Source organism: Zingiber officinale, chromosome 1A (assembly GCF_018446385.1).
Source record: "Zingiber officinale cultivar Zhangliang chromosome 1A, Zo_v1.1, whole genome shotgun sequence".
NCBI lineage: Eukaryota > Viridiplantae > Streptophyta > Magnoliopsida > Zingiberales > Zingiberaceae > Zingiber > Zingiber officinale.
This window is the reverse complement of record NC_055987.1, coordinates 133546198-133571054: the sequence shown is the minus strand read 5'-3', so window position 1 is coordinate 133571054 and position 24857 is coordinate 133546198. Positions and strand designations below refer to the sequence as shown.

Below are 24857 nucleotides of genomic sequence, written 5' to 3'. Positions count from 1 at the left end.
TTTTTCCTTCAAATCGGTTTTAACTCGAAGTTGGTGCAACACCACTCGAGTTCGTTATTTTATTAAACTTATTCCCGCACTACTAATCCAAGACCTAGTCTTGGGACATCTCTTCTATTGTGTTTTTGCATATTAACTAAATGGCTCAGCAAGAAGAATATAGCACCGTTCGTCCCCCGCTCTTCACCGGAGAAGACTTCGGATATTGGAAAGGACGAATGGAGAATTTCCTCAAAATCTAGTTTGAGACGTTGATAATCGTCAAGACTGGATTGGATCTACCAACTGATAAAGATAGCAAACCAACACCCTGCGAGGACTGGGAACCAGCATTAATCAAGAAGGTGGAGGCAAATGCCAAAGTAACGTATACACTTCAGTGCGGCCTAACCTATAATGAGCTGAACCGCGTTAGCTCATTCTCAACTGCAAAAGAGCTATGGGAGAATCTGATTGAGCTACACGAAGGTATTCCTGATACGAAAATAGGTAAGCATGTTTTAATAAACAAATTATTTGAGCAGACTAATACTATTCCGGTCGAGGAAGGTGTTACGTTATTTGCAGGAACAACCAAGACGAAGAAAGCACTGAAGGAAACATGGTCCGAGTCATCAGATAAATCTGAATCCGACGAAGAAGAGCAAGCGAGCCTTTTCGCTCTACCAGTACTAGCACATGTTGCTAAAATCGAGTCCGAGTTCGAGTCCAATTCAAAAACCAAGAGCGAATCAGACACCAAGTCCGAGCGAAGCCACAGATCCGTATCCGTTTCCGAAGGACCGAACCCCACTGTAAGTGCCCTACTCGCCAAAACTCATTTAGATGAATTGAAAGAATTAGTACCTTGTTAAAAAAGTTGGCTAAATCCAACGTTCGGGTCAAGTCACTCCAAAAGGAGGTAACAACCCTTAAGGAAGCGGCTGACTTGAGTTCTTTAACTGAGCCAGTTTAAATTGGAAACTCAACTCAAGTCGAACAACTTGAGGAAGAAAACTCCAATTTGAAAACTCAAATTAAAGAACTCAAGGACACGTTGGAACGGTTCACCATAGGCTCCAAGAATTTGGATCTGATTCTTGGAAAACAGCGAGCCATTTACAACAAGTCCGGACTTGGATTCAAAACTAAAAGTAAATATAAATCATATCTATCCTTAGTAAATAGAAATAATAGAAACATAATTCAAGCATGGGTCCTCAAGTCAAACTTGAGGAAGAAAACTCCAATTTGAAAACTCAAATTAAAGAACTCAAGGACACGTTGGAACGGTTCACCATGGGCTCCAAGAATTTGGATCTGATTCTTGGAAAACAGCGAGCCATTTACAACAAGTCCGGACTTGGATTCAAAACTAAAAGTAAATATAAATCATATCTATCCTTAGTAAATAGAAATAATAGAAACATAATTCAATCATGGGTCCTCAAGTCAAACTTGATTAATCAAGTTGGACTTGGGCAATATTGGGTCCCCAAGGATCAGATCCATTACCTTGATAGACCATATCGAGGTTATGATCTAGGGGGAGCCAATAGAAAGACCATCTTTACCAATAGATAGAACTGATTGTTGCTTGTTTATTTATTTTTTTATGCATGTTTAGATTTAGGATAGTTTAAGGACCTAGGCATAATTTACACTTGTTAGTTAAATCTAGGGGTTTCAAAAAGAAGATTAAATATGTAATTTCTTTGAACGACTCTGTCTAGAAAGTGGTGGATGTTCCCATACCAAGGAAGGCCTAGTGTCTCGCCACTAACTGGGAACCAATCTTTGAAATGTATATTTAATTAACTAATTGAAAACCTAAGTTTAACTCAATGCAAATTAATCCTTAGACATAACCTAAATTAAAGATAACTATCTCACAAAACTACTTAAGATTACCTGATTGATAACTTAGAATCGGGTGAGATGGATCTAGGTTGAAATTAGTAATTAATTTAATTAATTCAAAATATTAACTCAATTTACTCAATTAGTTTAATTAATTCAACTTATCAATTAACTAATATTTAAAAATTATTTGAAAAATCTTTTCAAAAATCCTTTAAAAATTATTTCAAAAATAATTTCAAAAATCCTTTAAAAATTTGAAAAATCTTTTCAAAAATCCTTTAAAAATTATTTGAAAAATCTTTTAAACAATCCTTTAAAAATTACTTCAAAATCATTTGAAAAATACTTTAAAAATTACTTCAAAATCATTTGAAAAAGTTTTTTAAAAATACTTTGAAAATTACTTCAAAATCATTTGAAAAATATTTTAAAAATACTTTGAAAATTACTTCAAAATCATTTGAAAAAGTTATTTAAAAATACTTTGAAAATTACTTCAAAATCATTTGAAAAATTTATTTTAAAAATACTTTGAAAATCACTTCAAAATCATTTGAAAAATATTTTAAGAATACTTTGAAAATTACTTCAAAATCATTTGAAAAAGCCATTTAAAAATACTTTGAAAATTACTTCAAAATCATTTGAAAAATATTTTAAAAATACTTTGAAAATTACTTCAAAATCATTTGAAAAAGTTATTTTAAAATAATTTAAAAATTACTTCAAAATCATTTGAAAAATATTTTAAGAATACTTTGAAAATTACTTCAAAATCATTTGAAAAATATTTTAAGAATACTTTGAAAATTACTTCAAAATCATTTGAAAAATATTTTAAAAATACTTTGAAAATTACTTCAAAATCATTTGAAAAAGTTATTTTAAAATACTTTGAAAATTAATTCAAAATCATTTGAAAAATATTTTTAAAATACTTTGAAAATTACTTCAAAATCATTTGAAAAAGTTATTTAAGAATACTTTGAAAATTACTTCAAAATCATTTGAAAAGAAGTTATTTTAGAATACTTTGAAAATTATTTCAAAATCATTTGTAAATTATTTGAAAATTCTTTAAAAGTAATTTCAAAAATATTTGAAAATTCTTTTAAAAAATCAATTTCAAAAGATTTGAAAAATCCTTTAAAGAGCTCAATTTTTCAAAAGGCAATTATTTTCAAAAGCTTAACTAACCGGTATTGTACAAATTTTAACTAAGTATCTTTTCAAAAACTACTCTTCAAAAATTTAACTAAGTGTTTTGATATCACAAAAATTAGCTAAGTTATTTTTCAAAGTCAAAATAATTTTATCTTAGATGAAAGTATTTCTCAAACTTAGATTTTAAAAGAAAAAGTTATGTTTCCAAATATATGACGAATTATCTTCTCTAACTTAGCTAAAGGTTTACAAGAAAGTTAAGTTTAAAAGCTAAGTGTTTACTTCTATACTCATTTTTCTCTCTTATTTATTTTCATATATGGCAAAGGGGGAGAGTATAAGGAAATTCAAAAGAAATTTTTTTAAAGGGGGAGCTTCTATTAAGGGGGAGCTTTAATATGCTTATGTTTTATTTATGATTGTGCTCATTTATGTTTATCTTTATTGTATTTTTTACTTAACTTTGAATTTCGGTTGCCATAATCAAAAAGGGGGAGATTGTTGGTGCGGGAAGCATCTGACGATCGAACTCAAGTTTTGATAATGGCAAAGGGATTCAAAGTTAAGTTTAATTGTTATCTAATATGTATGATTGAGTGTTTCAGGAAAGTCCTAGCTGCGGTTAGGCAAGGGGAAAACCCTAGGGGGTGGTAACCCTAGGTCATAGGGGATGGTAACCCTAGGTCATAGGGGGCGGTAACCCTATGCGGAAAGTCTTGGTAGGTTGGAGCTTCGGGCAAAAATCCTAGGGGGTGGTAACCCTAGGTTAAAATCCTGGTGTCGCGAATCGGGTAGAAGTCTGGATGGGTCGAGGACTGGACATCCAGCATGAAGACCGGAAGCATCGGACGCTAAGCAAAAGTCCAGTCGATTTGGAGGATCGCACTGGCAACAGGTAAATCTCCTGAGAGGAGTAGGTGAGGATGTGTTCCCCACGGAGGGAACAGTAGACGTTGGTTCGACCTAGGGTTTCCGGATGAAAATCCGAAGTCAGAACGGGATAGTCCGAAGACTGTCAAAATATTCTATTCATATTATTGTTTTGTGCTAACTTTGTTTTGCAGGGTATTTTTGGGACTAACATACTTTGCAGGTACAAAAGACCACCTTAAGCCTCGGATGAACAGTGTTTGAGGCGTCTCCATGGAGCTTGGAGGCGTCTCGGGTGCAAGCCGAAGCCAGCTATCCAGAGGAGCTGGAGGCGCCTCGGACGTAGCTAGTGGCGCCTTAGACCAAGGCTTAAAGACGCCTTGAAGAGGCTTGGAGGCGCCTTAAAGCCGATAAGTGCGACCAGTTCTATGCTGATCCACGCGTGCGACTCGGCAACCTGGAGGCGCCTCGGACAGGGTTGGAGGCGCCTCCAGCACTGTATAAAAGAGGGATTCGAGCAGCAGCCAAGAACCACAATTCAAAAGTGAATCATCTCCAACGTGCTGCTAACGAAAGCTTCCGATCAAGCTGTGACAAGTTCCCGACAACCCGGCGCTCCGTTTTCTATAATTTAGTTGTCGGTATTACTTTAAAGTTCTTGTGTACTCATTCTATACTTGTACTGAATTTTACGAGATTATAGTTGTTGCCCAACGTAAACGCTCAACGAGCGTGGACCTTGGAGTAGGAGTCGCCACATGCTCCGAACCAAGTAAATCACTTATATTCGCTTGTTGATTGTTTTATTTCCTCTGTGTTTATTACTCGAGTTTTGGGATTCCGAAACGAGTGAAAGTCACGAGCGCTATTCATCCCCCCACCCCCTCTAGCGCTTTCGATCCAACACTTGCCTTATCTTTTTTCGATGTCATCTTGCTATCTCATTTTTATCTGCAACACTTAACACTTATATTTGTTTCTTTGTAGGTTTCAATTTTAAAAGCTTGGCTAGTAAAACGAAATATAATTAGCTTTGGCGATAGTAACACTACATTTTAGCCAGGTCATAATATTGGCACTTGTGTCATTGGACATTGTTCCGTCCTATATGTAAAAAACGAAAGAAAAAAAAGTTAGCCTTATAGACATCTATATGCATTATTGTACAGAAATAACTTGATTTTTTTTTTGACATTGCAGATTACTGCCAAGCTTAATTCTCTAGTGTTTGTTACCTACCTTCTTGAGTCCAAATACTTTATTTTTATGTCCTACCTTGTAATGACGTTTTAAAACAATTCACAAGCTAATTCACTTGTGTTTTCGATTCATTCACAATACTTGTGAGCAAATTTGCTGCTGTGGAAATGAATACATTTCTTTCACTTAATGGCATGGTAATTTGAATAATTATCAAAGTTATCCAAGGAGATAGCAATATATTTTTGCATTCAAAAAGCATGACCAAATGGCATCATTTTCGGTTTTACTGACGATGTTGGTGCTAGAAAAGCAATTGTTCCATTTTTCGAGTGGCATATGGAATCTAATTTTGAAGAAACCACTAAACTTAAGGTTAGGATTTGACATTTAAATCAATTTGAAGATTAGTTCTTTATTCTACTATCAGTGAATGAAAATCCACTAAGCACAATTTGTAAGTTCTATAACACGAGTAAACATCATTGAGAGATCATAATTTGTAAGTTTAAACTATGCTGAATTTTAACAGCTGAATTTGTCTTGCTTCTAATAAATAAAGTGAAAGCTATGGATAAAATTTTAATATAGGATATACAAAAATTTTTAATATTTTTCCCACCCCTACACTAAACATGTGGAAATATGAACTGTATAAGAAAAATGCTATGGACAAATAAGCATGGTTTGATAGAGCTAGTATTAAGGGCATCTCCAATGCAAGTTTTGTGAAAGCTTTGTAGAATCAAAAAAGCAGAATAAAAATGTTCGAACCATTGTAGAGGTGAGATTTGAGGTTTGTAGTTTAAGAACAGTAGTAAAAATTCAAGTTTACTATTTTATCTGGAAATTGATGTAATATGAATAAATCCATACAACTACATATTATAAATTAGACTATAAAAAAACTTACTTATAACTCTAACCATTAGAGATGTTTTAATAAAATTTTATAATGTTGATGTGACATATTAAAAATATTAAAAAAATTATTTAGAACTTTAACAATTAGAGATGCCCTAAGAGAAAGTTGAGTTGGCATGGGACAACTAAACAAGTTGTTTATAGGCAGCAACTTAGCTCCTAGGTAGAATATGAGAAAGTAAAGTTGGGACGTCAACATGATGTCGAATGCGTTGGATGATAATGATAAACAGCTAAAGACCACCTGGAAATGAATCCAAACAAGGTTATCGCAGATATTATTAATTTGGAAAAAAAATAATTAAAATGATTAATTCAAAAGGATTTGGTTTTAAGAATTTGAGTTGAATACTGAAACTGGGAACCGAAGTTTGGAGGTAGAACTTCTAATAAATAAATATCTTGGTCAAGTAGACAAATCGAGCGATAGGTAGGAGGATGGCTAGGTAAACCAAATGAATGGGCGATAGAGATAGGTAGGAGGATGGCTAGGTAAACCAAATGAATGGGTGATAGAGTTGGCCACGTATTAAAGAATACCACTTTATTTGCGATGAATAAAGTGAATTTGTCTATGCACAAAACTTAAAACATGATAATACCTAAAGTACAATTTGATAGCACCTACAACTTAACATGGATTAGCGCGTGTTTGATCAATGTCTTGTCCAAAGGTTTAGGGCTTAGATGTCGCAATGATTGGATGGCTAGAACCAAATGATTGGGCGATAGAGTTGGCCATGTATGAAAGAATATCTCGTGTATGCATGAATCTTAAAACTTGATAATTGCTAAAATTAGTAATTACTTCCAAGAATATGATAAGCTATGTAATTTTTTTTTCTTTTTTTTTTGTGTTGAATGATGAGCCAACAATTAATAATTATTTAATATTAAATTTAAGAGCTTAATTACAGTACTAATTGATTTTGGATTAAAGTCAATGTTATGTATAAAAATAATTAATAAAATTTAACTTTTACTAAAATGAATATTTATGTAAATTGTACAAATTAAGAAAATGAATATTTGTGACAAATAAAAATTATAGCATGCAAAAATGTGGAATGTGTTGTACATCAATACAATGCAATTTTAAACTATTAAACTTGAGTAGCTGGGACACTCTATCTATTATGTTTGCTTGTCCAGTATACAATTATATATGGTCTAGTAAACATAAAAATAAATAATAAATAAATATATGTATATTTGTGGGGATGTATCATATCTCGTGGCTTTTTGTGAGATGTAAGTTATAATTTGAATTCTAATTTGAGAATTTGACACTTTCTTTTAAATTTAAAGCCACTAAATTAGGGTTGATTTGGTATGGTATATTAAATTTTATATACGATATCGCATATCATATCAAAAATATAGTATAAAAATAATTGTACTGATACCATACTGAAAATTCAGTATACTGAAAATTTGATATATCGAAAATACGATATACCGAAACTTTGATACATTATAAATTGCATACCGGTCATACTTAAGATTTCATTATACCAAAACTTTTGGTATACCGAAATTACTTTGAGACTAAGAAATATAAGTAATTTAGAAGTTATACAATACTCCTGTTCATAATAAAAAAGCGTTAATAAATTGACAACAAATAATAAAAATTAAAAAATACAATCAACTATCAACAACTAAAGTATTGATTGTAAAAGAAACACGATCGATCTCTAAGGAGCCATTTATGACTGTGGCTGTGCGTTCCCCGTCTCTTTCAAAGACCATATGGAAATGTTTAATTCTTTCGATTGAGAGTACTAATGCTTGTTCTTGTATGTATAGATGTGAATTCTATGCTATGACCTACATGTCAATGAAGTTAATTAAATAATCGTGTTAGTGAAGATGAAGAGAGCATGTGGTCCGGCGATCCAACCCAATTGATTCGTGGCCCAAGCCAGTGACGTGCCTTATCTTTTTTCGATGTCATCTTGCTATCTCATTTTTATCTGCAACACTTAACACTTATATTTGTTTCTTTGTAGGTTTCAATTTTAAAAGCTTGGCTAGTAAAACGAAATATAATTAGCTTTGGCGATAGTAACACTACATTTTAGCTAGGTCATAATATTGGCACCTGTGTCATTGGACATTGTTCCGTCCTATATGTAAAAAAAGAAAGAAAAAAAAGTTAGCCTTATAGACATCTATATGCATTATTGTACAGAAATAACTTGATTTTTTTTTTTGACATTGCAGATTACTGCCAAGCTTAATTCTCTAGTGTTTGTTACCTACCTTCTTGAGTCTAAATACTTTATTTTTATGTCTATCTTTCAATATTTGTTACCTACCTTGTAATGATGTTTTAAAACAATTCGCAAGCTAATTCACTTGTGTTTTCAATCCATTCACAATACTTGTGAGCAAATTTGCAACCCTGCTATGGAAATGAATACATTTCTTTCACTTAATGGCATGGTAATTTGAATAATTATCAAAATTATCCAAGGAGACAGCAATGTAATTTTGCATTCAAAAAGCAAGAGCAAATGGCATCATTTTCGCTTTTACTGACGATGTAGGTGCTAGAAAAGCAATTGTTCCATTTTTCGGGTGGCATATGGAATCTGATTTCGAAGAAACTATTCAACTTAAGGTTAGGATTTGACATTTGAATCAATTTGAAGATTAGTTCTTTATTCTACTGTCAGTGAATGAAAATCCACTAAGCACAATTTGTAAGTTCTATAACACGAGTAAACATCATTGAGAGATCATAATTTGTAAGTTTAAACCATGCTGAATTTTAACAACCGGACTTGTCTTGCTTCTAATAAATAAAGTGAAAGCTATGGATAAATTTTTAATATAGGATATACCAAAATTTTTAATATTTTTCCCAACCCTACACTAAACATGTGGAAATATGAACTGTATAAGAAAAATGCTATGGACAAATAAGTATGGTTTGATAGAGCTAGTATTAAGGGCATCTCCAATGCAAGTTTTGTGAAAGCTTTGTAGAATCAAAAAAGTAGAATAAAAATGTTCGAACCATTGTAGAGGTGAGATTTGAGGTTTGTAGTTTAAGAACAATAGTAAAAATTCAAGTTTACTATTTTATCTTGAAATTGATGTAATATGAATAAATCCATACAACTACATATTATAAATTAGACTATAAAAAAACTTACTTATAACTCTAACCATTAGAGATGTTTTAATAAAATTTTATAATGTCGATGTGACATATTAAAAATATTTAAAAAAAAATTATTTAGAACTTTAACTATTAGAGATGCCCTAAGAGAAAGTTGAGTTGGCATGGGGCAACTAAACAAGTTGTTTATAGGCAGCAACTTAGCTCCTGGGTAGAATATGAGAAAGTAAAGTTGGGGCGTCAACATGATGTCGAATGCGTTGGATGATAATGATTAACAGCTAAAGACCACCTGGAAATGAATCCAAACAAGGTTATCGCAGATATTATTAATTTGGAAAAAAAATAATTAAAATGATTAATTCAAAAGGATTTGGTTTTAAGAATTTGAGTTGAATACTGAAACTGGGAACCGAAGTTTGGAGGTAGAACTTCTAATAAATAAATATCTTGGTCAAGTAGACAAATCGAGCGATAGGTAGGAGGATGGCTAGATAAACCAAATGAATGGGCGATAGAGATAGGTAGGAGGATGGCTAGGTAAACCAAATGAATGGGTGATAGAGTTGGACATGTATTAAAGAATACCACTTTATTTGCGATGAATAAAGTGAATTTGTCTATGCACACAACTTAAAACTTGATTATACCTAAAGTACAATTTGATAGCACCTACAACTTAGCATGGATTAGCGCGTGTTTGATCAATGTCTTGTCCAAAGGTTTAGGGCTTAGATGTCGCAATGATTGGATGGCTAGAACCAAATGATTGGGCGATAGAGTTGGCCATGTATGAAAGAATATCTCGTGTATGCATGAATCTTAAAACTTGATAATAGCTAAAATGAGTAATTACTTCCAAGAATATGATAAGCTATGTAATATTTTTTTTCTTTTTTTTTTTTTTGTGTTGAATGATGAGCCAACAGTTAATAATTATTTAATATTAAATTTAAGAGCTTAATTACAGTACTAATTGATTTTGGATTAAAGTCAATGTTATGTATAAAAATAATTAATAAAATTTAACTTTTACTAAAATGAATATTTATGTAAATTGTACAAATTAAGAAAATGAATATTTGTGACAAATAAAAATTATAGCATGCAAAAATGTGGAATGTGTTGTACATCAATACAATGCAATTTTAAACTATTAAACTTGAGTAGCTGGGACACTCTATCTATTATGTTTGCTTGTCCAGTATACAATTATATATGGTCTAGTAAACATAAAAATAAATAATAAATAAATATATGTATATTTGTGGGGATGTATCATATCTCGTGGCTTTTTGTGAGATGTAAGTTATAATTTGAATTCTAATTTGAGAATTTGACACTTTCTTTTAAATTTAAAGCCACTAAATTAGGGTTGATTTGGTATGGTATATTAAATTTTATATACGATATCGCATATCATATCAAAAATATAGTATAAAAATAATTGTACTGATACCATACTGAAAATTCAGTATACTGAAAATTTGATATATCGAAAATACGATATACCGAAACTTTGATACATTATAAATTGCATACCGGTCATACTTAAGATTTCATTATACCAAAACTTTTGGTATACCGAAATTACTTTGAGACTAAGAAATATAAGTAATTTAGAAGTTATACAATACTCCTGTTCATAATAAAAAAGCGTTAATAAATTGACAACAAATAATAAAAATTAAAAAATACAATCAACTATCAACAACTAAAGTATTGATTGTAAAAGAAACACGATCGGTCTCTAAGGAGCCATTTATGACTGTGGCTGTGCGTTCCCCGTCTCTTTCAAAGACCATATGGAAATGGTTAATTCTTTCGATTGAGAGTACTAATGCTTATTCTTGTATGTATAGATGTGAATTCTATGCTATGACCTACATGTCAATGAAGTTAATTAAATAATCGTGTTAGTGAAGATGAAGAGAGCATGTGGTCCGGCGATCCAACCCAATTGGTTCGTGGCCCAAGCCAGTGACGTGCCTTATCTTTTTTCGATGTCATTTTGCTATCTCATTTTTATCTGCAACACTTAACACTTATATTTGTTTCTTTGTAGGTTTCAATTTTAAAAGCTTGGCTAGTAAAACGAAATATAATTAGTTTTGGCGATAGTAACACTACATTTTAGCTAGGTCATAATATTGGCACTTGTGTCATTGGACATTGTTCCGTCCTATATGTAAAAAAAGAAAGAAAAAAAAGTTAGCCTTATAGACATCTATATGCATTATTGTACAGAAATAACTTGATTTTTTTTTTTTTTTACATTGCATATTACTGCCAAGCTTAATTCTCTAGTGTTTGTTACCTACCTTCTTGAGTTTAAATACTTTATTTTTATGTCTATCTTTCAATATTTGTTACCTACCTTGTAATGACGTTTTAAAACAATTCGCAAGCTAATTCACTTGTGTTTTCAATCCATTCACAATACTTGTGAGCAAATTTGCAACCCTGCTATGGAAATGAATACATTTCTTTCACTTAATGGCATGGTAATTTGAATAATTATCAAAGTTATCCAAGGAGACAGCAATGTAATTTTGCATTCAAAAAGCAAGAGCAAATGGCATCATTTTCGCTTTTACTGACGATGTAGGTGCTAGAAAAGCAATTGTTCCATTTTTCGGGTGGCATATGGAATCTGATTTCGAAGAAACTATTCAACTTAAGGTTAGGATTTGACATTTGAATCAATTTGAAGATTAGTTCTTTATTCTACTGTCAGTGAATGGCACAATTTGTAAGTTCTATAACACGAGTAAACATCATTGAGAGATCATAATTTGTAAGTTTAAACCATGCTGAATTTTAACAGCCGAATTTGTCTTGCTTCTAATAAATAAAGTGAAAGCTATGGATAAATTTTTAATATAGGATATACCAAAATTTTTAATATTTTTCCCAACCCTACACTAAACATGTGGAAATATGAACTGTATAAGAAAAATGCTATGGACAAATAAGTATGGTTTGATAGAGCTAGTATTAAGGGCATCTCCAATGCAAGTTTTGTGAAAGCTTTGTAGAATCAAAAAGGTAGAATAAAAATGTTCGAACCATTGTAGAGGTGAGATTTGAGGTTTGTAGTTTAAGAACAATAGTAAAAATTCAAGTTTACTATTTTATCTTGAAATTGATGTAATATGAATAAATCCATACAACTACATATTATAAATTAGACTATAAAAAAACTTACTTATAACTCTAACCATTAGAGATGTTTTAATAAAATTTTATAATGTTGATGTGACATATTAAAAATATTAAAAAAAATTATTTAAAACTTTAACTATTAGAGATGCCCTAAGAGAAAGTTGAGTTGGCATGGGACAACTAAACAAGTTGTTTATAGGTAGCAACTTAGCTCCTGGGTAGAATATGAGAAAGTAAAGTTGGGACTTCAACATGATGTCGAATGCGTTGGATGATAATGATAAACAGCTAAAGACAACCTGGAAATGAATCCAAACAAGGTTATCGCAGATATTATTAATTTGGAAAAAAAATAATTAAAATGATTAATTCAAAAGGATTTGGTTTTAAGAATTTGAGTTGAATAATGAAACTGGGAACCGAAGTTTGGAGGTAGAACTTCTAATAAATAAATATCTTGGTCAAGTAGACAAATCGAGCGATAGGTAGGAGGATGGCTAGATAAACCAAATGAATGGGCGATAGAGATAGGTAGGAGGATGGCTAGGTAAACCAAATGAATGGGTGATAGAGTTGGCCACATATTAAAGAATACCACTTTATTTCCGATGAATAAAGTGAATTTGTCTATGAACAAAACTTAAAACTTGATGATACCTGAAGTACAATTTGATAGCACCTACAACTTAGCATGGATTAGCGCGTGTTTGATCAATGTCTTGTCCAAAGGTTTAGGGCTTAGATGTCGCAATGATTGGATGGCTAGAACCAAATGATTGGGCGATAGAGTTGGCCATGTATGAAAGAATATCTCGTGTATGCATGAATCTTAAAACTTGATAATAGCTAAAATGAGTAATTACTTCCAAGAATATGATAAGCTATGTAATATTTTTTTCCTTTTTTTTTTTTTTGAGTTGAATGATGAGCCAACAGTTAATAATTATTTAATATTAAATTTAACAGTTTAATTATAGTACTAATTGATTTTGGATTTAAGTCAATGTTATGTAAAAAAATAATTAATAAAATTTAACTTTTACTAAAATGAATATTTATGTAAATTGTACAAATTAAGAAAATGAATATTTGTGACAAATAAAAATTATAGCATGCAAAAATGTGGAATGTGTTGTACATCAATACAATGCAATTTTAAACTATTAATCTTGAGTAGCTGGGACACTCTATCTATTATGTTTGCTTGTCCAGTATACAATTATATATGGTCTAGTAAACATAAAAATAAATAATAAATAAATATATGTATATTTGTGGGGATGTATCATATCTCATGGCTTTTTGTGAGATGTAAGTTATAATTTGAATTCTAATTTGATAATTTGACACTTTCTTTTAAATTTAAAGCCACGAAATTAGGGTTGATTTGGTATGGTATATTAAATTTTATATACGATATCGCATATCATTTCAAATATTTAGTTTAAAAATAATTGTACTTATACCATACCGAAAATTCAGTATACTGAAAATTTGGTATATCGAAAATTCGATATACCGAAACTTTGATACATTATAAATTGCATACCGACCATACTGAAGATTTCAATATACCAAAACTTTTGGTATTCCGAAATTATTTTGACACTAAGAAATATAAGTAATTTAGAAGTTATACAATACTCATGTTCATAATAAAAAAACGTTAATAAATTGACAACAAATAATAAAATTTAAAAAATACAATCAACTATCAACAACTAAAGTATTGATTGTAAAAGAAACACGATCGACCTCTAAGGAGCCATTTATGACTGTGGGTGTGCGTTCCCCGTCTCTTTCAAAGAGCATATGAAAATGTTTAATTCTTTCGATTGAGAGTACTAATGTTTGTTCTTGTATGTATAGATGTGAATTTTATGCTATGACCTACATGTCAATGAAGTTAATTAAATAATCGTGTTAGTGAAGATGAAGAGAGCATGTGGTCCGGCTATATTCCAACCCAACTGATTCGTGGCCCAAGCCAGCGACGTGCCTTATCTTTTTTCGATGTCATCTTGCTATCTCATTTTTATCTGCAACACTTAACACTTATATTTGTTTCTTTGTAGGTTTCAATTTTAAAAGCTTGGCTAGTAAAACGAAATATAATTAGCTTTGACGATAGTAACACTACATTTTAGCTAGGTCATAATATTGACACTTGTGTCATTGGATATTGTTCCGTCCTATATGTAAAAAAAGAAAGAAAAAAAGTTAGCCTTATAGACATCTATATGCATTATTGTACAGAAATAACTTGATTTTTTTTTTGACATTGCAGATTACTGCCAAGCTTAATTCTCTAGTGTTTGTTACCTACCTTCTTGAGTCTAAATACTTTATTTTTATGTCTATCTTTCAATATTTGTTACCTACCTTGTAATGGCGTTTTAAAACAATTCGCAAGCTAATTCACTTGTGTTTTCAATCCATTCACAATACTTGTGAGCAAATTTGCAACTCTGCTGTGGAAATGAATAAATTTCTTTCACTTAATGGCATGGTAATTTGAATAATTATCAAAGTTATCCAAGGAGACAGCAATGTATTTTTGCATTCAAAAAGCACAAGAGCAAATGGCATCGTTTTCTCTTTTACTGACGATGTTGGTGCTAGAAAAGCAATTGTTCCATTTTTCGAGTGGCTTATGGAATCTGATTTCGAAGAAACTTTTCAACTTAAGGTTAGGATTTGGCATTTGAATCAATTTGAAGATTAGTTCTTTATTCTATTGTCAGTGAATGAAAATCCACTAAGCACAATTTGTAAGTTCTATAACATGAGTAAACATCATTGAGAGATCATAATTTGTAAGTTTAAACCATGCTGCATTTTAACAGCCGGATTTGTCTTGCTTCTAATAAATAAAGTGAAAGTTATGGATAAATTTTTAATATAGGATATACAAAAAATTTTAATATTTTTTCCACCCCTACACTAAACATGTGGAAATATGAACTGTATAAGAAAAATGCTATGGAAAAATAAGTATGGTTTGATAGAGGTAGTATTAAGGGCATCTCCAATGCAAGTTTTGTGAAAGCTTTGTAGAGTCAAAAAAGTAGAATAAAAATGTTCGAACCATTGTAGAGGTGAGATTTGAGGTTTGTAGTTTAAGAACAGTAGTAAAAATTCAAGTTTACTATTTTATCTTGAAATTGATGTAATATGAATAAATCCATACAACTACATATTATAAATTAGACTATAAAAAAACTTACTTATAACTCTAACCATTAGAGATGTTTTAATAAAATTTTATAATGTTGATGTGAAATATTAAAAATATTAAAAAAAATTATTTAGAACTTTAACTATTAGAGATGCCCTAAGAGAAAGTTGAGTTGGCATGGGGCAACTAAACAAGTTGTTTATAGGCAGTAACTTAGCTCCTGGGTAGAATATGGGAAAGTAAAGTTGGGGCGTCAACATGATGTCGAATGCGTTGGATGATAATGATAAACAGCTAAAGACCACTTGGAAATGAATCCAAACAAGGTTATCGCAGATATTATTAATTTGTAAACAAAATAATTAAAATGATTAATTCAAAAGGATTTGGTTTTAAGAATTTGAGTTGAATACGGAAACTAGGACCGAAGTTTGGAGGTAGAACTTCTAATAAATAAATATCTTGGTCAAGTAGACAAATCGAGCGATAGGTAGGAGGATGGCTAGATAAACCAAATGAATGGGCGATAGAGATAGGTAGGAGGATGGCTAGGTAAACCAAATGAATGGGTGATAGAGTTGGCCACGTATTAAAGAATACCACTTTATTTGCGATGAATAAAGTGAATTTGTCTATGCACAAAACTTAAAACTTGATAATACCTAAAGTACAATTTGATAGCTCCTACAACTTAGCATGGATTAGCGCGTGTTTGATCAATGTCTTGTCCAAAGGTTTAGGGCTTAGATGTCGCAATGATTGGATGGCTAGAACCAAATGATTGGGCGATAGAGTTGGCCATGTATGAAAGAATATCTCGTGTATGCATGAATCTTAAAACTTGATAATAGCTAAAATGAGTAATTACTTCCAGGAATATGATAAGCTATGTAATATTTTTTTACTTTTTTTTTTTTTGTGTTGAATGATGAGCCAACAATTAATAATTATTTAATATTAAATTTAAGAGCTTAATTACAGTACTAATTGATTTTGGATTTAAGTCAATGTTATGTAAAAAAATAATTAATAAAATTTAACTTTTACTAAAATGAATATTTATGTAAATTGTACAAATTAAGAAAATGAATATTTGTGACAAATAAAAATTATAGCATGCAAAAATGTGGAATGGGTTGTACATCAATACAATGCAATTTTAAACTATTAAACTTGAGTAGCTGGGACACTCTATCTATTATGTTTGCTTGTCCAGTATACAATTATATATGGTCTAGTAAACATAAAAATAAATAATAAATAAATATATGTATATTTGTGGGGATGTATCATATCTCGTGGCTTTTTGTGAGATGTAAGTTATAATTTGAATTCTAATTTGAGAATTTGACACTTTCTTTTAAATTTAAAGCCACTAAATTAGGGTTGATTTGGTATGGTATATTAAATTTTATATACGATATCGTATATCATACCAAAAATTTAGTATAAAAAATAATTGTACTGATACCATACTGAAAATTCAGCATACTGAAAATTCAGCATACTGAAAATTTGGTATATCGAAAATTCGATATACCGAAACTTTGATACATAATAAATTGCATACCGGACATACTGAAGATTTCATTATACCATAACTTTTGGTATATCGAAATTACTTTGACACTAAGAAATATAAGTAATTTAGAAGTTATACAATACTCCTGTTCATAATAAAAAAGCGTTAATAAATTGACAACAAATAATAAAATTTAAAAAATACAATCAAGTATTAACAACTAAAGTATTGATTGTAAAAGTAACATGATTGATCTCTAAGGAGCCATTTATGACTGTGGGTGTGCGTTCCCCGTCTCTTTCAAAGACCATATGGAAATGTTTAATTCTTTCGATTGAGAGTACTAATGTTTGTTCTTGTATGTATAGATGTGAATTCTATGCTATGACCTACATGTCAATGAAGTTAATTAAATAATCGTGTTAGTGAAGATGAAGAGAGCATGTGGTCCGGCGATCCAACCCAACTGATTCGTGGCCCAAGCCAGCGACGTGCCTTATCTTTTTTCGATGTCAACTTGCTATCTCATTTTTATCTGCAACACTTAACACTTATATTTGTTTCTTTGTAGGTTTCAATTTTAAAAGCTTGGCTAGTAAAACGAAATATAATTAGCTTTGGCGATAGTAACACTACATTTTAGCTAGGTCATAATAAATAACTTGATTTTTTTTTTTTGACATTGCAGATTACTGCCAAGCTTAATTCTCTAGTGTTTGTTACCTACCTTCTTGAGTCTAAATACTTTATTTTTATGTCTATCTTTCAATATTTGTTACCTACCTTGTAATGGCTTTTTAAAACAATTCGCAAGCTAATTCACTTGTGTTTTCAATCCATTCACAATACTTGTGAGCAAATTTGCAACTCTGCTGTGGAAATGAATACATTTCTTACACTTAATGGCATGGTAATATGAATAATTATCAAAGTTATCCAAGGAGACAGCAATGTATTTTTGCATTCAAAAAGCATGAGCAAATGGCATCATTTTCGCTTTTACTGACGATGTTGGTGCTAGAAAAGCAATTGTTCCATTTTTCGAGTGGCATATGGAATCTGATTTCGAAGAAACTATTCAACTTAAGGTTAGGATTTGGCATTTGAATCAATTTGAAGATTAGTTCTTTATTCTACGGTAAGTGAATGAAAATCCACTCAGCACAATTTGTAAGTTCTATAACATGAGTAAACAACATTGAGAGATCATAATTTGTAAGTTTAAACTATGCTGAATTTTAACAGCTGGATTTGTCTTGCTTCTCAGGAGCTTTTGAAAGGTTGATAATGTTGAACGCTCTGAATAAGTCCTCGAACAGACCCACAGGCGGCCATCAGTGACACTAACAAACAGATCGTGCTCAGGATCTTTAGCCAATTCCACGTCGAAGAGAACCTTGGAATTTTTGCTCTCACGATGTACATCTCTACGGGTAAAAACACAGTCAGCGGCCAGAATGATATAGCTCCTATCAGGCCTAAGAAATCATTGAAGAAAGGGAAGATCATGGCGACAACAGCTGTGACAATGACGTAAAGAGTTCTCCAGGTCAGCCGAAAAATACTGAGGGGAACATCACCCAGCAATGGAACCTTGACAACATGCTCTGATGTTAGGAAGCGGCTATCCGGCCAACGGTTTCTGCTCCAAGTTTCGATGAAATGGTAAAATGGTTGAGCAAATACCTGCAATATAATTTACGTATACAAATTAAATTGAGATTCAAAACTTGTAGCTTTAGTCATGAGGTTAGGTGAGGATGCCCAAGATCTACAGCTCGTATGGTATTAGTAGTTCAAAGAGTCCACAACTCGTATGGTATTAGGTCTCAGACTCTCAGTTCTGGAATATATTGTCCATGTCAGGTAGTCTCTGTTTTGCTCCGTTCAATGAACGGTGGGTCTTATAGTGGAGCCAATGTCCTTTTTTTTAATCAAAAAGTTGAATTTGTGATCCAAATATTAGAAGCAATGGAAGAATTTATCAGGGCATGTACCTGATAAGCACCGACGAGATGAATGACAATGCAAATGTTGGCAATATCGATGAGCCAAAATGGTTCGTAGAACCCAGTTAAGAAGTTGCCTGGCGCACTGTTTCCAAAAGCTGCATAGCCCAGAAGTCCACACGCCATGTAAAACATCGTGGTGGTGGAAACTCCTATGGAGGAGGCCTTCTTCATCACCTGGTTCTCCGGAGGGCTTGATCGCAGAGTGTCCTATATAATTAAGTCAAAGTGAGTCAATTTAAGCATGCATATATGCATGCTTATTCAATTACACTCGAACCACTTCCTCACCAAACTCCTCGCAGATCAATGAAGATAAAGTTTCGGCATTTAGCAATAAATTTTCTGCTGACTAAATTTTTAACTGCATCCATGTTCATTTTTAACTTGAATGCAATTCATGCATAACTAATGTACGTACCTGGATCTCAATGAGAACGTTGGAATAAGAGTAAGCAAAGGCTATGTTTCCGAGAGACTGAAATGTTCTCCAAAGTTTTTCAGTCGCTGTGACATCCACCCCCACTACTACTCCTGTGAGAGTGGTCGTCGCCTGAGGTCCCTCTGCGTAGTACCAAATCAAGCAGATACCGTGTTAGCTAGCTAGACACACATACATGCATGCATTAATTGCGGGATCGAGTTATGTGAAAAGCTCGGTGGGTGGGTGCAGACAATTAGAAACCTGCTATTTTGGACACAGAGAGGCCGAGGCCGATGCTGGAGTAAGCCACGGACATGATCGATGCCACAATGGAGAGCCACGAGATCTTGTGGAAATTAGGCAACTGGGAGAGCAGTATTTGGATGACCGCAAAGATGATCATATTCATCGTCGTCGACACTTCGCACGTCGCATTTTGGCCGTTCTTGTGAAAGCAGTGGGACTTCTTGATCGCCCTGCATCCCACCACTGTGATTATATTGCATGCGTTTAAAGTAACAGATATCAGATATGGATGGATGGATGGATGGATGGATACCCCATGCTAATAGCGGTTGTGATGGTGTAGCCGATGGAAACTCCAACCAGATTTACGTACTGTGCCCATCCGCAGAACTTACAGTAAACGCTCCCTGTCAATAAACGAATATATCATTAACAACTAGCTATTCACGACGCTTTTGAATAGCTACTTCTTTGTTAACAATTTTATTTTTTTACCTAGAATGGCCTCGACAGCATCTTTGTAGCTGTAGCTTCTCTTCCCTTGAGGACTCCTGTAGCAGTCTGCAAGCATGATGGAGCAGTACCAGGTGATGAGAGCGAAGATGAAGAGAACAACTGGTCCGGCGATCCAACCCAACTGAGCCGTGGCCCAGGCCAGCGACAGCACTCCTGACCCAATCACCGCCGTGATGATGTGAGCACTTGCAGTGACCATTGTCCCTATAAATATAAATATATGATATCCCTTCACTCCATTTACAAATCAAGAAGTTAAAATTTATAGAAATATATATTATTACCAGTACGCTTTGCACGGCCATCGTCGTCGAGAAACTCGTCGCGTGAATGATCACCGATGTCGATCTCTAAGGAGCCGTTTATGGCTGTGGGCATGGGCTCCCCGTTTCTTTCCACGGCCATATGGATATGCTTAATTCTATCGATTGAGAGTTCTAATGTTTGTCCTTCATGTATATAGAGATGCGATGCCTATACGTTACTATAATACATAAATAGATATGCACCTGTTCACAGTTCACACCAACATAGTTATTAAATTCTATGCTATGGCTTCCGCGTCGATGGAGGTTATTAAATAATCGCGTAATTAATTATGGAATGAATTACTTCTGACCCTAAACGTTTCGTTTACTGCTTGGCATATTTTAAGCGGATGCCAAAAAAAAATGATATAGAAATTTATGCAACTATGCCCTTTCCTTTTCCAAATTTGCAGAAAAAGAAATGTATCTCTAATTTCCATTTCCCAATTTCAACTTTACTTCAAAAAAATTAGAGTCAATTAACAATAGGGTGAGCAAAATATCTATTCAAATACAAATAATCAACCGAATCGAACTTATTCAAAATTTTAATTTGATTTATTCTAAAGTTTATTTTTTTAAAAAAATATTGATTATTTTAATTAAATTGGTTTGTTTTGATTTTAATTTTGAATTTTAAAAATTGATTAGTTTAGTTCAATTGGTTTGGTTTAAATTGAATCTTCAACTATAGCTAATACTTAGCTAATTTAGAAAGACCTTTAGTTAAATTTTAGAATTTTAATATCCTTAAATAGATATTATTTTCATAGAGACTTATAAAGAAAAGTTAATTTTTGTGTGAAAATAATATTAAAATTAAATTGTTTGTAAGGTAAAGTGAAATTTTAAATATTACTCTTTGATATAAATTAATTGTGAATTCAATAAAAAAATTTACAAGGTAATTTGGTAAATTTTAAATTTTTTATTAAAAAAATTATGTCGACTCTATTTATTAGTCAGGAAATTATACGCAAAATATTCACAACATTATCTATAATAAATGTTTACCCATTACATGGTCATTGAAAACGAGACTGTTGGATAGTTTTTCCTTTCTAATAATTACTTGATTTATTGAAATATTAATGAGTAATTATTTTAAGAAAATGATATGCCATTTACTTTCTATTTTTTCTTTTTTTTTTATTGGAAGATGAACCAGCTGTGAATAATTATTTAATGTTAAATTTAAGAGCTTACCTTTCTTCTCACACATGACTAATTGACGTTGGATTAAAGTCAATGTTTATGTTTTTTAAAAAATAAAAATTTAAATTTAAATTGTACTAGAACGAAATATTTTAAAAGTTGACTTTATAAATTGAACAAGGAAGATGAATATTTGTGGCAACAAAAATTGTAGCATTAAACTCGCACAATGTGTATTACATCAAGTAACTCAGGTAGATTTAGTACATATTAAATTCTATACTCCTTATTGATGTCGTAATGGTGGATGTCTCCCGTGGCAGGGTCAAAGTAGAAGTCGAGCTCTTGATCAAAAGTCAAATGGAGCTTACGTTAAGGGAACAGACAATCAACTTTGATCAAGATGACACACCTAACTACCTCGGCTCCATCACCCTCCCTTAACTTCGTCACCCGACTCCCTCGCCCGATTCCTACAGTTCAACACAACCGGGCTCCTTAAAAACATGCTCCTCGAACTTCCCTAGCACAGTCTACCGTGCTCGGCCTCCTAGACCTCGTCAACTCTGTTTCCTAGGCTTCTCTAGCCCTATTGGGCTCGGCTGTCCCTTATCCTATGGGGCCCATTAAAAACGTGGTAGGCGGTAAAATAGCTCCATTTATGGGACCGTTTCGCACGGAAGAAGGGAGAATGCCATCATAAATCTCAAAGAACGTGATAATTGGATGTCGGTACGTCGGAGTAACGGGTATACTCACCACCCTTTATAAAGTCGTCTACTCCGGCAGATGCAGGTACACACATATAACCATCTAGACTTCTCTATGTTATGACACATGAGTCAGAGGGAGTGATTAGCTCACTTCGCTTCTTTGAATTTGATGTTACAGAGGAAACTTGAAAATCTCATTCTCAAATGGAGAACTCTAGTGCAATCTCGAACACAAGAATACAACAAGAACATGATACAAAATACAATGAAGACCTTGCTTCCATTTCTTGTTGCTCGAATATGCATCTTGTTGACTCCAAAATGTAGCGGCACTTTGCTTAGTATCACAAAGAACTGGACTCTTCAAATATCCACAGACTTCCCTTTTCTAGGGTTCCTTTCGATATGGAAAATATCTCCTAATTGATTAGCTTTACCTCCAATCGATTGCCACCTTATATCGACCGTTTAAAACTTACAGTGCAACTCTTTTTTGCCTGACTGATCAACTAATGAGTCATACCAATCAATTATTAGCTTGTAATCAATTAAGTTAATCGATTTCGAATCTTTCTGTTATTCGCAAAAACACTCCAATCGATTAGCCTAATTGATTTATCCTTACTGAATCAATTGCCCCAATTGATTTTAGCACCTTTTGTGCTCTTGCGAAAAAGTTTTCAATCGATTGTCTCAATTGTTTCTAGCACCTTTTGTGCTCTCGTAAAAAAACTCCTAATCGATTGTCTCAATCAATCGACTATGCTAAATCGATTAGCCTAATCGATTCAGTAGCCTACTATACGTCGTGAAAACTAACCTCCCAATTGATTGGTAATGACTACCAATCGATTGGCGTTGCTCAATTGATTAAGGCAATCAATTCAAGCAACTAAATCCGAAAATTTGGGTTTAGGGTTTATCAATCGATTTCACTTCCTGGCAATTGGTTACTGGCCCAAGTTTCATCATTTCCAAGATTGAAATCATATCTTGCGTGGTATCCGGTTCACCTCAACTAACCATGACTTCCATTGTCCAACATCCAATCGTCTTGTGCCCTATTAGGACTTACTGTTGCTTAGCATCCGATCAACCTTAATCTGCTTGGGCTTCTTCATCAAGTGTCAAATCCTCCTTGACTCATTTGAACTTTTCACTTGTCAACTTCAGTTGTACTTCCATTCACCAAGTATAGCCCTCGTTGACTTACTTAAAATTTTCTTTTGCAAACCTTCCTGTTGGACTTCCGTTTACTAAGTGTCCTATCCTCCTTGACTCACTTGAAAATTTCCCTTATCAACTTCCCATTGCACTTTCATCCACCAAGTACGGTCCTCCTTGATCCATTTAGATTTTCCTCTTGTCAACCTTCTCGTTGGACTTCCCTGCATAACCTCCAATTAGGACTTTTCCTTGCCTAACCTCAATTAGGACTTTTTATTGCCTAACCTCAATTAGGACTTTCTCTTGCCTAACCTCAGTTAGGAATTTCTAAGTCAAGTATCTGGTCCTCCTTGACCTACTTGACTTCTCTCTTGCATATTATCAAACATCAAAAATCAAGCTCAAGCCAATCCAAGCTTAGTCAACTTAGTCAACCTTGACCTGAGCTAAATTGCACCAACACTCTACTAATCCAGTGCTTTCATTTTATCCCAGATCCTGTGTTAACTTGGGTATCGGAGTGGTTACGTCGAATCCAACCTCAACGCTCATTCTAACTGTTGGTGCAATATCCCCTAGGTCAAAGTTGACCAGGTTGACTAGGCTTGAGTTGGCTCACGCCTGAGTCTAGATGTTTGGGTTTCGATATTTGACAATATGTAGAGATTGTAGGTGCAATCATCTGATTGGGGAGATTGCTGGTGCAATTCCCCTCTGGTCAGGGTTTGACCAAATTGATGTGAAAAAAGAGTCAAGTTGACTGGGAAAGTCCTAGTGAGTGAAGCTAGGCAGATGGAAAATCCTAATGAGTGAAGCAGGTGAAAGTTCTGGGAGTGAAGCCAGGCAGGTAGAAGTCCCGATGAGTGAAGTCGGGCAGTGGAAAGTTCCAATAAGTGAAGTCGGGCAGTTGAACGACCTGGTGAGTGAAGCCGAGCACGTGGAAATCCAGGTGGGTTAAGGTTGACCGGACACCTGGCGCGGGAAGTCCAAGTAGGTCAAAGGGTTGACTGGATACTTTGCACAAGGAAATCCAGATGGGCCAAGGATGACCGACATTTGGTGGAAGGAAGTCCAAGTAGGTCATGAAGGACTAGCTACTTGGCACGAGACGGTAAGTCCAAGTGGGTCAAGGTTGATCGGACATTTGGCATGAGGAGAAAAGTCCAAGTGGGTCAAAGGGATTGACCAGACACTTGGTGAGGAGGTCCTAGCAGGTCAAGATTGACCGGATGCAAGGCATAATATTCCAACAGGTCACGGTTGATCGGATGTTAGAATTGGAGATCTTGGACTTGGTTTTAAGCAAGTGAAAGGTGGTTCAATC

The 24857-nt window shown here is 33.3% G+C and overlaps 2 protein-coding genes across 2 annotated transcripts in view; both read right to left on the bottom strand.

Annotated features, from left to right (window-relative positions):
- LOC122003346 (amino acid permease 6-like) overlaps window positions 1–17885 on the bottom strand; it is an 86467-nt gene extending 68582 nt beyond the window's left edge. The window contains exon 1 of the mRNA XM_042558543.1: window positions 17845–17885. Coding sequence (XP_042414477.1) covers window positions 17845–17885 — 41 coding nt within the window. The remainder of the gene's footprint in view (window positions 1–17844) is intronic.
- A 373-nt stretch (window positions 17886–18258) lies between these two features.
- LOC122003330 (amino acid permease 6-like) lies at window positions 18259–20595 on the bottom strand. Its single transcript, XM_042558542.1, has 7 exons — window positions 20475–20595; window positions 20170–20394; window positions 19988–20081; window positions 19690–19904; window positions 19426–19568; window positions 18993–19214; window positions 18259–18681 (listed from the first exon to the last, which is right to left on the bottom strand). The coding sequence occupies exons 1-7, from the start codon at window positions 20593–20595 to the stop codon at window positions 18259–18261; spliced, it is 1443 nt and encodes a 480-aa protein (XP_042414476.1).
- Window positions 20596–24857: the final 4262 nt, after the last annotated feature.

Coding starts and splice junctions, on each gene's coding strand:
- LOC122003330 (XM_042558542.1), bottom strand. CDS start 20,595: ATGGCCGTGGAAAGAAACGGGGAGCCCATGCCCACAGCCATAAACGGC. Junction 19,905..19,987: donor ACAACCGCTATTAGCATGGG/GTATCCATCCAT, acceptor GGTGGGATGCAG/GGCGATCAAGAAGTCCCACT. Junction 18,682..18,992: donor ATCTCGTCGGTGCTTATCAG/GTACATGCCCTG, acceptor ATTATATTGCAG/GTATTTGCTCAACCATTTTA.